The following is a 23,543-nucleotide window of genomic DNA, read 5'->3' as shown; positions in this document are numbered from 1 at the left end:
ATAAATCAGCCCCTGTGGGAGACTCCTGTTACATTACCTCCCGCTGCAGATCTCTGTTTGCCTATTGGCGGGTCATTAAATTAGCGTGAAATTACCTTGGCAATAGGCAGCCAATAATTTAACTAAACTACAACAAATTTAAATAGAACAATTAGCACGACTTTGTATTACCCTGTAAACTCGCATTTGCAAATTTAAAAAGCTGAAAAGAATAACGATTCTAATTTTGGTAGTATTGAACTATTATAATTAATGATTTAGTGTTAAATTCTAAGTTCTAACAACGATGCAATACTCTACTCACAATTTTATTACAACTTCCTATTATACAAATACTTATTTACATATTTAGCATTCCCTTCTCAACCCTTTGGAATTACATTTGCGGCAGGCATCTACGACAATAACTTTCCGAGTGAAATTATATACATAAATTTGAGGCTAGCGTATTGTCCAGCTTCAATTTTAATGGCTTTCGCAAATTCATGAAACTTACAGTTGATAAATAAATCCTCATTTGTGCAGAAGGGAGAAACTTTAATCACAGCATTTAATAGGCAGCAACGCGTTGTACGAGATAGAACCGCACACAAAATGACAAGTCGTAATGGCAAACACAGATATAGAACACTCCCCGACCTCGCACCACGCTCCTTATTAAACACACACACAGAACACACATACACCCACAGCAGAGAGAAGCATATGCAGATTTCATGTGCCTAGGCCAATGCATAAATAATCATGTAGGTTGTCGAGCAACTAAATGTGGCACAGTGGCAAGGGCCAACAACATTGCCTGCAACATTTGTAAGCTGCTTACTTAGGTTGGTTCAAATCCACAGAAATGGCTGCTGCCCGAAACACACAGGCAACAGCGCAGATGGCACAGAGTTACATTAGGACAAGTCAAGTCCTAGAGCAGGCAATCCAAATTATGCTCGACAACAATTTATGCACACACATAGGCATATTTAATACAAGGGCTTTCATTAAATTCTGATTGCACTTTGCAACCAATCAGTTAAATATGCGAGAAAATTTAAATAGATTAAAGGCAAATTGTCAAATGACCATGAAACCTATCATGCTACACAAAGGGCCCGAACAGAAAGAAATAACATAAAGGATTTGCATTGGGGATGTCTGAATATACAAAAGTTGAATATACCCAAGTATATATTCAAAAAATATTCATTTCACAAAATCATTCATTCTTTGTTGTCCTTGCAGGCATCTGCATAGCATATCATCCATATATTCCTATTATCCAGATCAACTATTTTTTCATTTCCTATATGAGCTGCATGATTAGAAGTCCGATGTTGCTTATATGTTAGTTAAGCTGCTAATTAAAAGTTCTTTTAAAAGTTTTGTGCGCTAAGTCGACTATTTTTTTGCAAAAATGTTTATAAAAAACTAGTAAGAAACCTGTTGTTAAGTGTGCTTGACTACAAAATTCCCTGCACTCCTCTGTCCATAGAACATTTTACTTTTTAGCATCACGCATTGAATATGGAATAGGAATTCACTGAGGTATTTACAGAAGCCAAAAAACCTAGGGTATAGCTTTCAAAATAAGGTTTTTCAATTTTGAGGAGAATTGGAGACATCCAAAAAGTTAATTATTCGTAATCTTACACAGATATTATACGAGAACCTACATATCAAATTTGATATATCTACCCATTTTTAATGGGAACAGTGAGCGGAAGTGCTCGACTAGGACACCAACTACCCAACGCCGAAATGCCGTCACACACATTCAAGCTTCCTCCTGTGCAGACCAAAACCCTTTAAGCTCCTATTAGCTGCAAGGTATGTGCATCGCGGTATTAATGATTTGATAGAAGCTTGTGCTGCGGGGCTAATGGGAGAAAATATATACCAAATGTCTCCAATAGAGTTTCTCTGAGGCTGAGCTGAGGTGTGCCTGTTTCTGCCCGTTATATATACGGAAATGCCGTTCTTTACCCATTTAGAGTCCAATTAGTAGATAGAGTAGAATTTAGGGAAAATGACAAGTGCTTTTTAATCAAAAGTATACAATTAGCAAAATAAAGACGATATTTTAATTGTAAATAATATCAGCTATAAGTCCACAAAAGTTATTTTACTTGAACACAATAATTTACTAAATTGCCTTATTCTCACTCTTACTTTAATTTCCTGCCAAAACTTTTCAAAAATAAAACTAAAACTGTCTGTTTCGTGTAGAAGCTCTGCTGCCATCATCAAAAGCCAATTGCCCTTGCAACAGAATAGTTAAGAATCCTCTTGTCAGTGACGTTCAAAATTTCAGTTAAAATCAGACAAAATAGCACAACAGCAAAATTTGTTTTAAAACAAAAAGCCACAAAGCGTACGCCCCCATTCGAGCAGCAGGCAACCCTGGAGTGGGGAGGGAGGGTGGAATAGGTAGGTGGAATAGGTAAACAGTAGGCGAGCTGTATGCTCATTCAACTATTTATGAAAATACTTGCGGTACGGTAATTTTCCCCAAAAAAGTTTTATGGCCAGGGGTTCGGGGCTGCAAACCGACGCAGAGGGGGAGGATTTTACATTTGTGTCTGACAAATTGAGTGGCATTAGGGACAATGCACAGGCACGTACATTTGCATTCCCACACAAACAATTCTAGGCTACTAATAACTGCCACATCGGCAATTACAAAACAAAGGTGTTAAAATTTCAACTAATTCGTAGGGGATGGTCTTCTAAAATATCTGGATATGGTAACTGTTCACCACATTGGGTATTCTTGCTATACAACACTGGCATATTATATGGGCATTTAGATATTCCAAACACACATACGAAATGTATGACCACATTTAAATTAATTTTAAATTCATATACTTTTGTCTTGGTTTTCTCAAACGTGTGATTTTTCGATTCTATTTAATTGCATATCCTTAAACATTTACGTTTCAACACTTATTCTTTCTTTCACAACACTGAATTGTTTTAGATTCGATTCTATCAACACATTTGCCACATACAGAATAACGGATTAAGCAACTACTGTTAATAAATAGATACATGCTAACACTGGCCAAAGTTTGAAAACTTTTCCGCACTGTTTAAAGTTATAATTTTTATTTAAATATTTAGACAACGAGGTAATTTAACAAGACAGATCTTTACTGACAACGTTTAGTGACATAGTGTTGACTTTCTTAAAAACTAAACGCACACACATACACACATGTTTAATTTTCCTAACAAATTTAACACTTGGGAAAGACCGCAGAATGACTGAGAAAGGTAGAAAAACAGACAGCAGGGTAGACGAAAAGCTAACACAAACAAATGACAGGTGGGTGTAAGTGTGTTTGTGAGCGTGTGTGGATATGGGCGTAAAAGCTATTTGAAATTATTTCATAGACCATATGCCACTTTATTGTTGCCAAGTAATTTAACCACACACAAAAGCGCCGAGTATGTGCGTGTGTGTTTGTAGTCCTTCCGTTAATTCTGAGCATCGCGTCAAATACGTGAGAAGAGAAACATATCTACATACATGCGTCTGTTTGCCGAAAGAGAGGGAGAGACATAAGCACATGCAGACACGCATACACAGACAAACAGTTAGGCAGACACTTACATATGTCAGCTGTCATTTCGTTTACCCCAGTGGGGGCTATGACGGGTTGACGGGGAGAACGAGCTTATGAAAAAGCATATTTTTAACGTGTCTAGTCAAAAAGACAGAGAATGTGAAAGAAGAGAGCGAGAGCGAGAGCTGCACGCAAAGTGGCACTCGCACTCAGCGAAAGTCACTCGTAAAGTGGCATTAAGCACATTTCAAGTGTCAGCTGCTGGGTTTGGGGTTTTGCAAATGTTTGCTTGCTTTTTGCCCCCTTCCCCTTCTCTATCTCTCTCTCTCTCCCTCTCCTTCTGCTATTTGTCGCATTTGCATTGCGCGTTCTGGCAACGCCAACGCCAAAAGCTGACGCCACTAATGAAAACTTTGCTGAGCCCTTTTAAACGCTCACCACATGTCTGCGTGTCTTTGCCTGCAACGGATACACGGTACATGTCTCTCCATGGTTCGGCATGGTCTCCGCGCGTCTCTGGCCTAATGTGTCCTGAGTGTCGCCTTTCCGAAAAATATGCTCTTCACAGCTTTTAATCATTTTTCTGATGACATTTAAGGACGTGTTACAATTGGATTGTTGCCCGCATTGCCTTTAAAGCAGCTATCAAATGCGTCAAAGAACAGTGTGTGCACACTTTTCACAAATCTGCCGTTATAATGTTCACGGGAAACTCCAGGCTTTGACATTTATATGACTGAATTAAAAATAGAAGCAATATTTATTTTAAAATTTTTCTACATTTTGCTGTGAAAAATGACTCATGCCATTTGGAGAAATTTGCATAACAGGAATTTTACAAGGAAAATTACAAAAATTTTAGTCTGCTCTAATTATGCCCTTGCAGAGGATAAAATAGTATGAAAGAGAAAAGAGCGTATTATAGGAGAGTTGTGCTTCAAGCTACTTTGAAATCTCTAAAATCTACTTTGATAAAGTTGCAAAGGTCATCGAAAAATGGAGCCACATTTAGCTAGCTCAAAAGTTTCGAGAAAAAATCTGCAAAATACACATCAAATAATTGTTATGAGAGCGAACTTTAACACCAAGTGCTAGGTTTCCTTTTTTATGCATTGCAACTCCGCAACTGCCAAAGCCCGGAAAAGCTGATGTATGAAAAGTTTTTGCATAACGGAACGCATACGAAAATGGCGTACGCAAAAAAGTACTTGTTGTATGTAGCTACACAGTTTGTTGCCCCTAGAGGCAGAAGGCATGCAGCATGCAGCATGCAACCTGACCCTGGCAAGCAAGCGTCTCCAACAGCTGCAACATCAGGCGTTGATTTCTGTGTAATGCCTTTCCTGAGCACGAAATACAAAATGAAAACAACGAGATGGGATGCTGCCGGGTTGAGGAAGGATACCTCGTTACTTTAGATGTTACACCCAATCCTTTGACTGCCTGCCATGCAGGCATGTGCATGATTTGCCCCACAGGCCATGATTATTTGCGCAACAAGCGCGTTGAATGCTCATTATTTCGATAGGCAGTAGAGTATTACAAATTGGGCAGATTGCTCTCAGATTTATTTTAAGCTGATGACTTTCGAACTGGATGTCATCTGCTTACCGAATGGTGATGTCTACGCTTAAAGCCGTTGCTTAGCTTGTAATCCTTTCTGCTAAATTATTGTCTTGCCAAGACTTTTAAAGACTTTAAGGTAGGATACATATATCTTCAAGGTGCCGAAAACTTGCCTATTCGACATTATGGAATTTCTAAAAAGCTTTTTTTACAAGTACTCAGCTTTCGATCAATCTGTTCAATGAAAGCTAATTTACAAAGTAGTTCGAAGCTGAACGATTTTTGCTGTTATGAGATAAGCAGATCTGCGACATATATTTTGTCAATGACATAGACTACTACCACACTAATATTAAGCACGCCTGCTCCAGGCTATTCATAAAGTTTTTATAGTTATTTCAAGAACAACTCGGATCTGTCATAGCCAAACTTTTCTTTTCTGTTCAAGAAATGCAATCAATTTGTTTCCTTTTTGAATCTTTAACCTGGTGAAATTGGCAAAGGAAAAAAAGCCTGCCTTTTTTTATTAAAGCATCAATATTAAATACTCAAAACCTTAACTGAACTGTTTACTGTCTACGTCTACTGCAATTTGAACAATCAAACGAACAAGCACTTCAAGAGTGCGCGTTTCAATCCCGAGAAGCTAAAACCATTTGAGAATTCTAATAAAACTCTAACAAAACTGCGCAGTACTTTATAGTTTATTGTTGTAGTTTATTGTGCTATAATCTGCAATTAACTCAAGGTAGTACAGCCTTTTATTATTAAATAAGTGGAGGGGCGAAACAATTAAGGCAAGCTGGCGTAAATATGCGAAAAATGTATGTGCACTGGAGCTGAAGCAAATTGCAACAATTTTAATTTATTTTTGCCTGTGCCAAACAAAGTTTTGGGCCAAAATACTCTGGAGAAGAGTCCTTCAAGGCGAGCGAGCTAGCGAGCGACTCCTTTCAATAAGCAGTAGCCTGGGCGAACAACAAAAATGCCAATAAATTGAAAAGCAATATGAATTAACTTTTTGGCGCGCTGCTCGCCTGCAGCGTTGTCCTGCTGCGTCATTGTCCTGGTTTTAATAATTCATGCCCCGCCAAGGGACACTTTAAGTGCAGCGCATCTGCAACAAGGAGCCTGCAACAGCACCCAAAACTTTCGTTGTAACTTTTACTTTAAAAACCCGCAGCCCTGAGAAACGCAAAGAGGGGGAGAGAAAGCGAGAAAGTGACCCACAGACGACCCCATCAAATTGAACAAATGAAGTGCAAAGCAACTGGAGAGTGGGGCAAACTATTAACTGGCGACAGCCTTGGTGACCTCCAGAGAGAAGGAGGGGGAAAGGGAGGGGGAGAGGGAGCATGGTCCCAGCCACGCACCTAATGGAAGTTGGTCATATGTTTCAGAAAATATGAAAAATTCTCGCGCTCTCTCGAGAAGTCAGTCATGTTCTTGAACTCATGTTCATAATAGTTTTCAAAACTTTTAGCATGCCTCACACTTAAAGCACACATTTAAATTAATAGTCACAAGTTTTAAGCACTGAAATTGCTGCGGCATATTATTATGAACTTAAAAGCATTTCCAGAAATCTCTTTTTATGTGCTCCAAAAACCTCTTTCATTAATGACTTTGTACAGCATCAATGATTTACGTTTGTAAAGTAAAAGCTTACTAATATAACACTTTATTTTTGATAAGAAATATGTCCAAGTTATGTTAATAAATCCAAAAAATTAAAAATTAAATTAAGACCAAGAGTTCCCCAATAGGAAATATCCTGTATCTTTTTCTATATAAATAAATATAAACTCAAGCTTGAAACTGATTGGAAACAATCCGGATCCACACGTTTCATAGAAGGACCTTTTTACCCATATTGAACTGTTTTAGGATGTAATTAAGAAAGGAGAATCGATAACATCAACATTTTAAAATCATGCGTATTTATGTTAATTAATACTATCTACTTAGATAAACATACACAAGCTTTAACAATAACCAGCAACAGCTCGCTTTCTCAAGTGGAATACGAGGAAATGAATGCACTTTTTGACCTTTTCACCTATTAATTACACCTCAAAATCAACCCAGCGCCTCCTACCCCACCTGCATAAAAACATATGAATTTCTAAAAGGAATTTACATAGCCGCACACATATACAACACAATTACAATTGCAATTAAAACAAAAAATTAAAAAGGAAGCACGTATTTAAATGTATGTGTGAAAATGCATAGAGAAAATGTCTGGCCAAAATCTTTAATAGCTTTTATGTTTCTTACGCATTGTTGATGAAGTTTTGTGCAGTTTTGTATTATCTTATGCCATAGAATATACCCAAAGTTTAAGGGTCACCGCCTTAAAATTGTGGCTTTTTATTACCTTTTTATTTATTATGCATTTTTTATTTTCATTTTCTTTTATTTGATTTTGTAAGATGAGGAGGCGGTAGCCGAATTTGTTGCTCAAAATTAATTATTAATTTTTTATCGGTTGCATGGGCACGGGGCAACTTATCGATCATCTGAAACATACTCTATCGAGCGAAGATCTCAATTTTATTTATTCTCAAGAAAACTTTACAGAAAGTCCGTTGACTGTTTTTGAAGAATCTTTTAGATCTAGCATTTAGAATACTCACAATGCTCCTTGAAAATCTCAAAAACTAATATAAAAACGATATTTTTCTTTCAATTCTCTTAGTGTGTTTGCCGCTTTGACCGCCAGGGGCCGCTTTGCGAGCTGCCGATCATCATCCGGAATGCCGCCTTCTCCGGCGATTCGTATGTGTCGCATCGCATCTACAAGGACATTCCACAGCATGAAGCCCTGGACGCGGTGCTGCCCATGCATATACAATTAAAGGTGCGCACCCGGGCCACCAATGGACTGATCATGCTGGCTGCCGCCCAGGGCACCAAGGGTGGCCACTACATGGCGCTATTCCTGCAGAAGGGTCTCATGCAGTTCCAGTTCTCGTGCGGGCTGCAAACGATGCTGCTGAGCGAACTGGAAACGCCTGTGAATACTGGCCACGAAATTACCATTCGAGCTGAGTAAGTGAAACGCCCGGCCACGGAATGCAATTATGTGGTCCACAGCGGGTCGGGGCACAGGCTGGGGATCAGGGGTCGTGCAGCCCACATTGATAGCGGCGAGGTCGGCACGTTAATTAACTTTTTAAATTGCGCCTGACACGAGTGTCGAGTGCAGAGTGCAGCTAGCGGGTCACTGTCATTGCTGGGAGCGCAGGCTGCCTGGGGCACAGGCCACTAAAGTTGCCTTATGTCGATTTCCATGCCGTTTGGCCACCACAAATTATAATGCTTCAAGTGTAGAATAAATTGCGCTAGCTCCGCTTTTTTTTTTGAACATTTCCACGACCACAGTCGCTCCCTCGGCTCCATCTCACATCTGACTGTTCCTTGCGCCGCGCATTCGCCGATCCTTGGCTTCGCATTCATGCGTAATTAGTTGGCGTAGTTGGTTTTTGGCTGAAATTTAATTTGCCGCATTTTCGGCGCTCGCAACGGAAGCGGAAGTTGAATGGCTGCGATGGCCCCCAGAGACAGAGTAGAGGGATACTGGGCCAAAGCGAAAGTAATGTGGGGCTCTTGCGTAATTAATCGTTTAACTAACAGTTCCTGGAATTGCCGCCACTTTCGAATGCGAAACGTAATGGCGTATAAGACAATTGCGATAACAAAGGAACACACACAACTTAGACACATCCAAAAGAAGCGGCAACTTTTTATATAATAAGCTGAAAAAATATGTTCAGAGGAAAACTAAGCGCGATAAGATTCAAGAGGATGTCCATACAGATTGCATTCAAGAGCTTTCCATTGTTCAAGTCGTCCTTGTACGACCATAATTGACAACTTGGCATTGCTAAACTTTTCCCTAATAGTAACTAGACAGCTTTATCGAAAGCTCGAAATCACCCACAAGAATATTGACCCATTGTAAGATTTTGGGTTATATGAGCTTGTCGACGGAGGTATACAATTCAGATTGGACAATTGCATAGGAGGACTCCCTTAAACACCAAGATTCTTCAAGAACATAAGCAGCATATATTTGATGTGAATAAAATGAATTGAACAACAAAGACACCTCTTAAGTCATTTCCGATTCACACCCACATAAGCTTTTATCCACTTCTCTGTTGTTAGTCCTTGCAGTTTAATTTATGCCCGACTAAACTCCATATGCTGACCACAAGACTAAATAAAACATTTAATTGAATACTTATTCCAATTTTGAGGGCGAGCTATAAGGACATGTGATCATTTGCATTTAACAAGTAACTTTGGACTCGGCCATCAATTTGATGGGCTCAGCCATATGGAAAATGACCAAGTAATCATTTTATAAAATCAACAAGCAAATGAATTCCCTCAACGCGGCAACGACGAGTGGCATAAACAGCACATTAAGGAATAAATATATCTGGCAAATAGGTTGGCTGGCTCCTAAAGTAAATATTTTGTGCATTGAGAGCGGCCTAAGAAGGTTGAAGAGAAACAAGTGAAATAAACTAATCGGGAGGGGCTGACGGGCAGATACTCTGTACCCTTCTCTTACACAGTTATACAGATAAAATCACATTCCACACAAACACGCGGCAGCGGCTGTGCATTTTCTTTCTTCAAACCCGCAGCATGGAAAATTCCTTTTTAAATAATTTCGGTTTTTATAGTCGAACTTGCTTGAAACTTTCACAGCTTAATTAAGGCAACCCAAATGTATGTTGAGCCAAAGGGTAAAAAAAAAAAAATTAATAAGAAATTATAAAAATAAATTCTTGAACAGGGTATACTATAAGAGAATCTAGATGACCAATTTTGTGTCTCTCAGTCGGCTAATCTAGGTCCCAAATTACCGAATGGATTACCGAACTTCACCCGTGGAGTCGGCGAAGCTTCCTTCTGGCTGTTACCTACTTTTGCGCAAAACCAATATACCCCTTTTTAGCCATTTTCAATGGCAACAGGGTGTATAAAAAACACCAGACTGGCCTATATAAATAATAAACTGTTGGAGCGAGATGGCCATAGTAATAGGCATTTGATATCTCTTTCGTGTTTTTATGACTATCGAATCGACCACAAATTTACTTTTTAGCACTTGGTCCCAGCTCGGGGCATGCTCATGTGCCACAAAACTGGGTCCGCCAGTGGATTTACGAGCAACAAATTTATGTTTGTTGCCTATTTTTATTTGCCTTGCGTGCTTAATGGCCATGCCGCCAGGACACTTCATGCCCGCCCCCTCCCGCTTCAGCTCCATTTCCACTTCACTCATTCGCCCAGAAGCGATTTAGCGTCTCCCAGTCGCGACAATGGCAATGAACACAGACCTTCGATGAACTAGTTCCACACACAAGCACACACACACAAACACATACATACAATTATGAGTGTCCTGCGGTGAAAGTGCTGCTTCAACTTTTGCCATATTTGTCGAGTTGTTGCCTTTGGGTAGATTTAACCAGGGATGGGGCTGGGTCGTGCCTAATGAGCCTAATGCTCCACGCAATTGACATTTAACTTGGGGATTTTCGAGAATTCCGTGTAATTAGAAAACAATAACAATTACCGCTAGACGCGCGCGATTACGGAGCTTTTACTTGAAGAGCCTTTTGCTCTTAATCCATTTAATTCCGTTCCAGTTCGTGCTATGCAAATCAAATTAAGTGCAATAATGGCCGCAACTTTGCCGCCATCTTAAAATGAAAGAAAACCGTTTGTTTAACCGCGCAATTTGATTGGCCGCTTCAACAATGCAAATGCACTTTAAGGTTCAATCAACCGCAGCTAATTGAACCAAATATAACAATCTGTTAAGTATGAAAAGCTGTGCGAATGTCTTAAAGTAGTTTACTTATTTTACGCAAAATTAGTTTCTTGGCATCGACTGCGGCCAAACGCCAATTGTGAGGGATTAAGAAGGTCAAAAAGGAATTGAATTCATTCGATAAAAGCAAAGGCTAATTGTGTATTTTACCTCAAGGGCAGCCCGCTAGCGATTGTGGTTTGAAGACAATTATATTTATGAATTCCTCTTGAACGTTTAACTAGTAAATAGTTTGGTTTATGTATAAAAGCTACGTTTTCTTTAAGGAAATTCAATTACTCGACCCTTTTTGCAGCATTTACTTTGATCTAATATTGACAAAGGATACACTTTCGCAAAAATTATTGTGAGTTTATTTTTCAGTTAAAAAAATGTCTGTTGAATAAAATCGGATACCAATCATAACAAACATTTGACTCACATGCGACAAATATATCCGTGTTCATCTTTTGTCAAGAAACATTCTGCATTCATTGCATTCTCAAAAAATATATATAACAATACAATTTTGTGTCTCGCTGTTCCCATTAAATGTCAACATTTAAACGTAATGAACGCACTGAAATATGAATCCCGCAGTTCGAATATTGGACAGAACACACAAAACTGACAGACAAATAAAATCGGAAACACTTTGGTAAAAGCGTTGAACAAAAAGCATTCAAATAACGTCAGGTGACATTCCTGCTACGAAACAATAAAGAATTCCAGAACCACACAAAAAAAAAGGCTCTCTATAGAAGGGTCGAAAAAAATTCCGTGTCCCTGACAGGCGATACAAAAATTTGACAGTCGATTGACATTACGGCCAATTGGCGGTTCGGGGTTGCATAGTGGGTCGATGATTATAAAAAATGCATAGTTCTTGTAGAGATAATGAAATAAATCCTGTATAAAATAAAATTAAAGATGGGCAATTCAATAGTTTGTACTATTATTTAGTTTTGCGATCCGCACTTATATTTTAATAAGATTATTAAAAATGTTTTTTTTGTCCCACTTTCAACTGTGTGCAGTCCACAGTGCCGGGACTTGGGTTTAAGTTGGGGTAGCAAAAAAGGTCAGTTCAGAGGAAAAAATCTGCCTGATGCGGGGGTTTTATGAGGCATCTTTGTGCGGGCGTCATAAATATTTGCACGCTTTGGCATGCTGGAAATAACTTTTTCTTCTCTTATTTTATTTTTTTTATATTTATTTTTGTTGGATACCCCACGCAGCAGAAGGCAACGAAAAAGTTGCCCGCAGTGTGCGGCATATTAAATATTTTATATGTGCACTAGCCCGACAGGACTACCCAAAAGGACGAGGCCTGGGGGCGCTTTTATCGTTGCTCATCCTACCAATCGCTTGTATGCTTTCAGATTGGACTTCAGCCGCAATTACACGCACTGCAATGCCTCGCTGCTCGTCAACGACACGCTGGCCATGTCCGGGGATCAGCCGACATGGCTGAAACTGTTGCCGCCGCGCCTGCACACGCCCGAGGTCATACTGAACACTTGGCTGCATTTGGGCGGCGCACCCCAGGCGCCAATTGGCCTCATTATCGAACTGCCGCCTGCCCAAAGCGGCACAGGCTTCACCGGCTGCCTCCACACACTCCGCATCAACGGACAGTCGCGCGAAATATTCGGGTAAGTCCTTTCTACAGCGGGTAGTCATAGCTAGGAGCTACTGTGCCAGGTCGGCCAGTCTGTATGCCTAATGAACAGCAAGAGAAGTTATGACGCTGCCGCCTCTTAAATCTTTATGCCACATACGCATCTGACCCGGGGCACAGCGTAGAATACCACAAAGTTCCAGGTGGAGCCGGATAAAAGCTCTGTGAAAATGCAGTAAAAACGCCTGTAGGATTAAATGGGCGGTAAGCCCGTCCAACCCGGGCACAAAACAGTAACAAAAACTTGGCACATGCGAATAAATAAGCTAACGAAATTCCGAAGTTGAACTGAACAGAAAATCTTACGGCAAAGAAGAAAACATCAATCAGTTAAATACAAGGATTAAATTTCTTTAAAGACTTGGACAGAGTTAGAAGAAATATATACAAAACTGATTAATTAAAGCTTAATCTTTCTCTTATCACTCGATAAGGTCCAACAATATTCCCAGTAGTTGAAGTCTCAGCTAGTTCTATGATAGTCATTCATGGAAATGACGATAATAAATAAACAACTAAAATATATTGATATTGTTTGATAAAATCTATGGACAAACTTATCTGAAAAATCAAAAACAAAATTTATGGAATTTCTATTAACTTTTCTTAAATGTGTCGAACATGAAAATCGGACAACTACTCGAGAGTGCCCGACTAGGATATACCCTGAATCCCGCGTCTTTTTATAAGACTATACAAAAATTCTAGCTTTGTTCTTTACATAAATATACAGAGACGCACACACACGCCCACACACACGCACAAACACACGCATGTACGCACACCTCTCGCCTAGAAGTTGACTATGCGGTTGCTACTGAATATCGTCAGTGATTATAGTCCGATTTTTTGTAAGACTTTAAGGATGCAAATTTATGTATTTAGTAAAGTCCAAATTTGGGTGATATTACATCAGGTTCTCATAGCTCTCGAGCGTTGCCTAATATAACAAGTTTTAAAATTGAGTTTAATCGATGTTTTGGAAATGGAAATGGAAACGAGTTATCGACTAAAAATAAAAGAAAACTCATTTTACGCGGTATAATGGAATATATATAGTATTTTAGTATAGTATTTTTCTAGCTAATGTAGTTTCACACACTGTTACACACGTCCTGATTCAAGAATAAATATACTATTTCGAATCGAAAAAGTTCTGCACAACAATTTTTAATCATATTGAGTAGGTTCAGGGTAGAAAAAAGGGCAATCCTAAGCAAATTCGCTGTTAGGGGCTCAATAAACACTTGATCGATAATATTATCGACAAACTAAAATAAAGAAATAAATATCCTTGTATCTTCGGCCAAAAAGAATAATTAAGAAACAATATATAACTAGTTAATCGAACAGTATATTGTGCTCTTTAGATAGAGTGTCAGGGAAAGTTTGAAAGTCTATTCTGAGTTCTGGTCCTTAATTTCCATTAGCAATGATAAAAATGCAGATTAATTTGTATTATATTAACGATAACCAATCGCTGCCTTAACCCATTGACAACTTAAGCCAGCAGACAGAAGGCAGGCACAATCTCAAAGTTGAAGGGACATTGCGGATTAAATCAATTTTACCACTCTGGAAACGATTGAAAAGAGGAGATTCGAGTATTAAATAAGAGAAAGAAGCGCGAGGCGATAGCTGCGAAAGCCATTTGTCCATTTGTCACAAACAGCCGCTCGGATGGGCAACAGGACAGATGGCAGATAGAGATGGGTGGGCCAAGCGGAAGGTGGTGGGGTGAACATGGGGCAGGCGCTGACAGGCGGGGTCGCGTTGGCTGCGGGCAATTGGCATGCGAATTAGCAGGCTCATGAAATTAGAGATGACGTTAACCAGCCTTTTGACCGACCTTCCCCTCGCTGTTCCCTTTTTTCCGCACATGCTAGCGACGCACTGGACGGCTTTGGCATTACGGAATGCGGCTCGTTGGCCTGCCTGTCGAGTCCCTGTCGCAATGGCGCCGCGTGCATCAAGATCGAATCGAACGAGCTGGACGCGAACGGCGACAAGGCCGAGAAATGGAAATGCAAATGCCCCACCGGCTATATGGGGCCGACCTGCGAGATATCCGTTTGCGAGGACAATCCCTGTCAATATGGCGGCACCTGTGTGCAATTTCCGGGCAGCGGATACCTCTGCCTGTGTCCGCTGGGCAAGCACGGCCACTACTGCGAGCACAGTAAGTGATTTATTGTATACGCTTTCATTTTTGTTGCTCCCACTAAGTGCTTGCATCGGCTGTGCAGATCTCGAGGTGGCACTGCCCTCCTTCTCGGGCAGCGTTAATGGCCTCTCCTCGTTTGTGGCCTACACGGTGCCCGTGCCGCTGGAGTACTCTCTGGAGCTGAGCTTTAAGATACTGCCGCAGACCATGTCACAAATTTCGCTGCTCGCATTTCTGGGCCAATCCGGCTATCATGACGAGAAGAGCGATCATCTGGCCGTCAGCTTTATACAGGGCTATATAATGCTCACCTGGAATCTGGGCGCCGGACCACGTCGCATCTTCACACAGAAGCCCATAGATTTCCGACTGGATGCGCCGCGTGTGCCCTACGAGATCAAGGTGGGTCGCATCGGTCGCCAGGCCTGGCTCTCAGTCGATGGCAAGTTCAACATTACGGGCCGTTCGCCGGGCAGTGTCAGCCGCATGGACGTGCTGCCCATTCTGTACCTGGGCGGCCACGAGATCGCCAACTTCAACACGCTGCCGCACGATCTGCCGCTGCACTCGGGCTTCCAGGGCTGCATCTACGATGTGCAGCTCAAGGCCGGCCAAGTAACTGTGCCGCTGCAGGAGACACGCGGCGTTCGCGGTCGAGGTGTTGGACAATGCGGCACTCGGGAATGCCACAGGCACGCCTGCCAGCACGACGGAGCCTGTCTCCAGCATGGCGCCACCTTTACGTAAGTATTAAGACTTGAAGGATGTCAAACCCTTTGAACCATTAAACTCTTCCCCACGCACAGCTGCATTTGCCAGGAGGGCTGGTACGGTCCGCTCTGTGCACAGGCCACAAATCCTTGCGACTCCTTCAACAACAAATGCTACGAGGAGGCAACTTGCGTGCCGCTTGTCAACGGCTACGAATGCGACTGCCCGGTGGGACGCACGGGCAAGAACTGTGAGGAAGGTGGGCATAACTACGCTTATATACCATATCTGAAACTCTGACACATCTTGTTGATTTGATTGCTGTAGAAATACGTTCACTGAGCGACGTCTCACTGACGGGTCGGCGTTCGTATCTGGCCGTGCGTTGGCCTTACCTCTATGATGGCGGCGATAAGCTGGGCGCCAAGCGCTCCCAGATGGTCAGCTATCGCAACTTTACCAAGAAGCTGATGCCGCCCAAGCCCATCTCCACGCCCAGCACACACTTTGTAATGAAGCTGCTCAACGAGGTGGAGAAGCAGCGCAGCTTCTCTCCCGTGCCGCTGATGGGCTCCAAGACCTTCGAGGAGCATCATCGTGTCCAGTTTTTCTTCATAGAATTCCAGCTGCGTCCACTCTCCGAGCGTGGACTGCTTCTCTACTTTGGCACGCTCAATAACAATCAGGACAAGAAGATCGGATTCGTCTCGCTGTCGCTGCAGGGCGGTGTCGTCGAGTTCCGCATCTCTGGACCCAGCAACCATGTGACCGTCGTCCGAAGTGTGCGCATGCTGGCCATTGGTGAATGGCACAAGATCAAAATGGCGCAGCGCGGACGCTGGCTGACATTGTGGGTGGAGGGCAGCGCCTCGTCGGCGTTGGCGCCCTCCGCCGAGGTGCTTGTCGAGCCCGATTCCCTGCTCTTCATTGGCGGCCTGAAAGATGTCTCCAAGCTGCCGCACAATGCCATCTCCGGCTTCCCCATACCATTCCGTGGCTGTGTCCGGGGCCTCGTCGTCAGCGGCACTCGCATTGTCCTCAACGAAACGAATATCGTGGGTAAGCAACAAACGCACAAAATATGACACCAAATAATTAATGTGCCAACAAAACCAATTAATATTTACATACATATGTATATTATTCACCAATATAAAACACATTAATTTAAAATTCATGAAAACTTTGCAAGTTGAGAGTAAGAGAAGAACTTTTAAAATATGAAACTTTTAAGAAAACTTTTTAAAACTAAAAACGACCAAATTTGTTTGAAGTGGGGCATGATTTAATATTAAAATTAGTTCAAATTTTATGCGAAGAAGAAAAAGTTGCCATCGTGGACAGGTTAAAGACTTAATTTCCTGGTAGACACGTAGCCTAGGTATATTTAAGGAATTGCTAAGTTTGCTGAAACAGAAAAGATCTTCATACAAAACACATTTAAAGATTGTTCCTATTGAGATTTTGCTCAATGAGGTGCTATGAGGCATGTTTGAACTCGAGTTTGTCTGATTTGGTTAAAACAGCTTTAAAAAATAAAATGTTGTCATACAAGAACCCTATTATTTACCCGATTGAGTGGCCCAATCCGGCCGAATCCGACATCTGACTGCAAAAATAACACGGATCTAGGTAAACCTTAGTTTGGCTTTAATACTGGGACTCCAGTTTGCAAGGGAATAGACAGACAAACATGACTTTTTATATATGCCATATGTATGTACGTTGCGTTTACAAAATGATAAAACTCTCGGTAAATTAAAAATATGATAATATTGCAAAATTTGTGCAATATTAAATATTATGAAATTTGTCAAATGTCGGGGAAATACAAAAAACGATGATTATAAAGGAAAGTTATTGATATGAATGGGCAAATTAAATGATGCTAAGAACTTCCGAATGAATTTTAGTCCAGGCTACATTCTCAATTTTGCGTTTCAATTTTAAATTACCATGTGCATGAAAATAATAAGAAATTAATTTTTTTTTTTTGTTAATTCATTTGCGCAGAATCACGTAACATTCGCGATTGCGACGGCACCGCCTGCGGCGGGGATTCCTGTGAGTCGGGCGGCCACTGCTGGCTGGACGAGAAGCTGCAGCCGCACTGCATCTGTCCGGATTATGCGAGGGGCGATCGCTGCGAATACTCGGAGACCTGCAAGCTGATCCCGTGCAAGAACAATGGACGCTGCCTGCGCAGTGGCCGCTGCTCCTGTCCCAATGGCTGGGGCGGCTTCTACTGTGAGATTGGTGAGTAGAATCTGGGGTTCAATGGCCTCCAAATTGAAAGTTTTGGATGCGCTGCGAAAACATTTGCTCATAATTGCCAGCTCGTGTGACGAGTTGTTATTGCTTGACTTCAACTGGAGAGGAAGGTAGGAGCGGAGGGGCTTCGAGGGCAATTCGTCATCGAATTAGTCAAGCGACAGATGTTTAGTTAGTGCTTAATGTCCGTGACAGCAATAAAACAAAAAAACAAATAACAAAATAAAAAGCAACAACAGTAGCTGGGCAACAATGAAAGGCACAAATCATTTCACTTGAAAATCTGCAAAACGAGTTCCATAAATCTCCAGAGCCAAGTTGAAGTTCAATGTGTCAGCGAAGTAAAAGTTGGCTTTGTTTTGTTTATGTTTATAAATTTTTTTTTTATATAGAAATACAGTAGCCGAGTAAAGATCTTAAAACGTCAGAGAACTGATTTTATTTTGTCCAGAAATTGCTTTTATCTGTTGTTCTCGGTCGATCGCCCAAACAAGTTTTCATCTCGAATGCTAAAAGCAAACGACAAAAAAAAAAACAATCCAACACAACAAATTTTTTAATATAATTAGAGATCTACAACGAAAACCATTAACAGCTCCACGAATCTTACGGTTCGCTGCACATCGAGCTCTGGAAATTGAACTGGCAAAAAACTGCAAAAACCGAACAAAAACCGCTAAAATTAACCTAGTATATAATTATACATATATGTATATATATGCGTAATTTGCATGAGCCAAAGTTGAACGTTCTAAAATAATAGAATAGAAATATTAGAAATTCTAGCCAATGTTACAGGTCGCTGCATTCCCATAGAAACTGGATGAAAGGGAAAATAAGTTGAATATAATTCAAATATTTTCAACAACCTACTACAGATACTTATATTATAGCATTTTGAATATTTACGATCCACAACGTGCTTTAATTTTAACTATTATAAATAGTTACTCAACAGTTGAAACAACTAATAATTTTATACTTCAACTTCGGCCTTGTTCGTAGCAAGTTTTGTGCTACAAATTTGAGATATTAATTTTGCAGTTTTCAGTTGAAAGAAAATTAATTTCTGGATGTACTATCTTGAACTCCACTTCGAAGTGAAAACATGCTTACATTCTATCGAATAAAGAACCAAAAGCTGGAATCAATATTCTTGGAGCCGAAAATAAGCTTTCCTTCATTAAACCTTTGCCCTACATTATCCGTCCCAAAACAGTGGATATTGCAAAAAGCGTATCAATAAAATTTAAACAAAGATCCGAAGGTAAACAAAAAACCTTCAATTGACAGTTGCGGGTGGAACTTTCAAAATCGCTGAAACACGTATTCATTATATAGGAATTCCAAAATAATGTTGAAGCAGATAGGAAGAAACTAAAAATTCAACCACAAAAAATTGTTGAATTCCATTTTCCATCAAGAAAGCCTGGATCTTGCTAAAAGTGTAAAACATGTCTCAAATGAATTTTCATAAAGCTCCTCGGGTATGAATTTGAACCCGAAACTTTACCCACCAAATCTTTGACCCCGTATTTCCAAAGGGGGAAGGTTTTTCCGAAATCCACAATGAGTTTGAAGAAAGATATTTTTAAAATGAGTTTGAGGCCGATCGGATGGTAAACTACAATTATGCCATACTTGAGGATGGAATTTACCAAAACCTCGTCTTAAATCGCATCTTCATCATATAAGCTAATTACAGAACTACGGTGAAGACAGCTTGCTAACTTTTACGGTTTGGGCTGTGCGTTCAGTCAATCAGTCCGTCAGGACAAATAGTTTTTTATATAGAAATTTGTAGAAATACTTTTAGATGTGATTCATATAACTTATGAGCCAGCGCCATAGCTCTTGTCTGCTTAGTTCTGTTTTTAAAAAAGTTTAGTTTTGAAACAATATGATATTTTTGCGGTAAAGTAATTTTCTTGCATTATAAAGTTTATAAGATTAAGCTAAAGTAGATGGATTCAACCAATTAAACATTTCTCAATATGAATATACACATTTCTAGAATTGAAGCAATCACAAATTAATACAAATTAAAACGAGATCAGTTTCAAGATCAACTTTGAGTGCATAAGTTTGCAGCTCAGAAGTTTTTTATATAAATTTATTTTATGATTTTGTTGGTTTTGTGACCAGGCCAGTATTATACAATTGGCAGTTGGCAGCCTTTCACTTATTAGCAAAGTGAATTAACATGCCACTAATAACAATAAGCCATAAACAAGCTGGTGAAAACACGAAACAACAAGTGCAATCAAGTTGAGTGGCAGCCAAACGAAAGAAAACAAAACGCAGACTCAAATAAGAATACAATCCGAAAACGTGGCGAACACCGAGAAACAAGATGTTGTCGACAGATTGGAGAGAAGCAACCAAAGAAGCCCCAAACGAGATCAGGGACTGCCAACAGCAAATGGCATAATGAGCAGGCGGATCTGATGGTGATAATTACACAAAGAGAGCACAGCTAACACTTCAAATACCCTATGCAGAAACTAAGTATATGAGGTATTCACCGTTGCCTGCATTAAGTAAGCCTTGGCAACAAGAAAATGATTTATAATGAATCAAGTTCCTCTCTACTTTGTTCGAGCTGTTCTGGAAAATTCTTATTATTTTTTGGATATTTTTTTTAAATACCAAGAAAACGGTAAAATTCAAGATTAGAATTTCAAGTGTTTACAAATGTGCGTATAGGTAATATATGTAAAAGGAGGAAAAATACTTGTACTTGGACCTATCGAAGTTCTCTACTGATACTAATACATTTACTAAAATGTCTAACATTTTTTATAAATTGTGACAAAGTATTAAAAGCATAAGTAAAATTTCAACAATAAAATTTACACTATTTATATGTGAATTTTCTAGTTGGGACTCAGAGCTAGGAAATTTCTTGTACTCACCGCTGATCTACTTTGACAAACATTCTGGTTTAATGCTTTTTTTGGTAGTCATCAAGGACAGATATGTTAGAATAGAACGGGTCAAAAATAAATGGAGTTAGGCACAGTTTCTCAATATATAGTAAATTTGATCCTCAAGATTTAATTGAAATTTCTCTATATCTAGTTAGCGTTTGATTGTTAAATGTTTATCGAGCTTCGAATCCAACTTTGGTTAATTAATGCGGAATACCGGATTCACAAAACGAACCTTAAAGCGAGTTTTTGCTTGGAACCGAGTTCCGGACCACTTGAAGCGATTGCTGAGTTTGAAATCGATTCGATACATTTATATGAAGCCTAACCCATTTAAGTGGATATTGAAGGACTCCTTTATGGTGTTTCAAACTTTGTGACAAAACAAACATACTCTCTACTAGGGTATATTGATTATCATCAGTCTGTTGTTAATAATGAAGTTGATTGCGTTGCCGCACGCTGTTGCTGATGCTGTAATTTAATTATGCACTTGTATCACACACACACACACACACACATACACCAGCTGAGTTAGTACATGCAATATGTTTAATGCATTTTACTTAACATCCCCCACTCCACCCGTCTCTGTTGCAGCGTTGAGCAAGCCAACAACACCAAGCTTCCGCGGCAACAGTTACCTGATCTTGCCGCCCCCTCGCATTCCCATGAAAGACAAGCGCCGCGGCCCTTCGCTCTACGCGCGCCCGCGCGAAGCCATACAAATCTCACTGAACTTCTCGACCATCGAACCGGACGGCCTACTGCTCTGGAGCGAGCACGATCAGTTGAAATTCCTGGGTCTGGGACTGGAGAATGGCCACCTGAAGCTGGCCAACAATCTGCTGGGCAGCAATAATGACACCGTTCAGGCACCTGCGAGCGGCTTCGTAGCCGATGGCGCCTGGCACGGCATTAGTGTGCTCCTGGATCGCACACGCCTCGACCTGCAGCTGGATGGCGCAGTGATATTCACGGAGCGGCTGCCCGAGCTCAACCGACGAATGACAACAACCCCTACGTCATCGATTCAGCGTCGTGGGGGCAAGGAGCCAACGATTAGCTACGAGGATATTTTCTATTTAGGTAAGTGTGGGCACACTGTGCGTACATCAGCTTAGACAATTACACTGTGACGTTATAGGGCTAACATAGTATTTTACAATGCTTTACTACAAGCTCTGCATTTAATTCATTTATCGCATGCGTGTGACTCATCAATTAAATTAAGCGTGTGCAGACTTACCGTCTGGTAATTAATACATGTTGCTGCTAGTTTTTTCGTCTATCTTTGAATTCTCTCACTTGACTCGCAACGCGCGCTTTAACAAACCTCAGCTTAGTTGATTACTCGCATGGAACTGTAACGCCGGCCTGCGGTGACGACAGTGCAGATGTGCAATAGAAAGGCAGATACAATAAGACTGTATGCAAGAGCAAGATAGCTGCGAACTTTCGTAACTGCATGGGGGAGAACGCGAGTGCTAGTTTACACTACGAGCTTTTGGTTTGCGATACAATAAAACTTTACACTTTCAAAGTATACAATGCAAGCGCTTACAAATTATTAGCTCATGTCACTACCAAGAACATGACATTACCAAACACACACACAATGCACCACCGCGTAGAGAGCGCTTTAAACAATTACTAAGCCCGAGTTAATAGTGATGTGCAATGGCTCAAAACAATGTGTTATCGTTAAGCACATGTATCGATAAGAAAAAACATCGCATCAGCTTATCTGCTAAAATAATTATGTTAATGAACAGTATGCTGTTTAAAAGGTTATTGTACAGTATGCTGCCTAAAATTCGAGGAAAACAAGAAGAGGTTAAGAATTATAAGCACTAAAGACTGTTAAGCTACACACTGCATGCATAACTAACAGAGCTCTGTTGGCGCACAGCTGAGCTCAATACTCGCAAGGAGTTGGCAGCGCTGCGCATCGCCCGGCTTGTTTGTATACAAAATTAACTTTTTTTTTGTGATCCACAGGTGGTTTTCCCAATCAGGACTCGGTAAGCATGCGGACGCAAGGCCGCTTCTTTGAGCCATTTAAAGGCTGCCTGCAGGATATTCAATTCGGAGCGGAGCCAAAAGCCGTAATAAACGATTTCTCAACGTACCAAGGCGAAAATATTGGCTCTTGTGATTTGCACGGTGATGAGCCGATTATTTTATAAATCGACAGATGAATCAAAAAATACAAAAAGAAGTAATAACAAAAAAAAAGAAAATATTAAGAGAACAAATTGTGTAACCTAATATTCGTATATTATTATTGTGAATTACAATTGAATAATTGTGGTCGAAATTTCAAGTAAAACGGAAAACAAGAAACCCCAAAAGTTAGAACTAAGCTAAGTGTTAAGGGAGTTTATATTTGCAAAAACCTCCTTAATCAATTTTAAAGTATACAGATGGGGGATTGCTGCATGGAGGAAACGAAATGGAACATAATTTTGTAAATTTTATAAAAATAACTGACAAAAAGGAGACAAGAAAACGTTTAGATTAAAAATGAAGATCATTCAATGAAATGATTTTATAAATGTGGTTTATCAATAAATCGAAACAAAAACTATGAAACCCTTGAACAAAATTGTAGTTTAGGTTCTAAATCTAGCAAAATACCACATACTTCTCTTACATACATAAGTGATATTTATTGTGGAATAATGATAAACATTCAATGCATATGACAAATATAAAACACCCCCCCCCCCCCCACCCACTTGATTAAAAACATTCTAACTAATGTGTATATTGTTTTGTTGAGCCAACCTTTGTTATGCAAGTGTTATATACACATCCAGGT

The 23,543-nt window shown here is 40.2% G+C and overlaps 2 protein-coding genes across 2 annotated transcripts in view; one reads left to right on the top strand and one right to left on the bottom strand.

The window, feature by feature from the left end:
• The window catches only part of LOC135426090 (MKRN2 opposite strand protein), a 78,466-nt gene extending 56,162 nt beyond the window's left edge, over positions 1-22,304 (bottom strand). The window contains exon 1 of the mRNA XM_064679079.1: positions 21,969-22,304. The gene's annotated coding sequence lies outside the window, so the exon portion shown is untranslated. The remainder of the gene's footprint in view (positions 1-21,968) is intronic.
• Positions 1-23,218, top strand: part of eys (eyes shut) — a 76,551-nt gene extending 53,333 nt beyond the window's left edge. The window contains exons 6-14 of the mRNA XM_064679078.1: positions 7,828-8,180; positions 12,345-12,617; positions 14,530-14,822; positions 14,890-15,550; positions 15,614-15,777; positions 15,846-16,577; positions 17,532-17,774; positions 21,320-21,808; positions 22,721-23,218. Of these exons, the coding sequence (XP_064535148.1) occupies positions 7,828-8,180; positions 12,345-12,617; positions 14,530-14,822; positions 14,890-15,550; positions 15,614-15,777; positions 15,846-16,577; positions 17,532-17,774; positions 21,320-21,808; positions 22,721-22,908 (3,396 nt within the window). The 3' untranslated portion in view covers positions 22,909-23,218. The remainder of the gene's footprint in view (positions 1-7,827; positions 8,181-12,344; positions 12,618-14,529; positions 14,823-14,889; positions 15,551-15,613; positions 15,778-15,845; positions 16,578-17,531; positions 17,775-21,319; positions 21,809-22,720) is intronic.
• The last annotated feature ends 325 nt before the right edge of the window (positions 23,219-23,543 follow it).

This window comes from Drosophila montana, unplaced genomic scaffold (assembly GCF_035044405.1).
Source record: "Drosophila montana isolate Dmon_TW-CO22-7 unplaced genomic scaffold, ASM3504440v1 contig_1964_1, whole genome shotgun sequence".
NCBI classification, from domain to species: Eukaryota; Metazoa; Arthropoda; class Insecta; order Diptera; family Drosophilidae; genus Drosophila; species Drosophila montana.
This window is presented reverse-complemented; position numbering and strand designations above follow the sequence as displayed.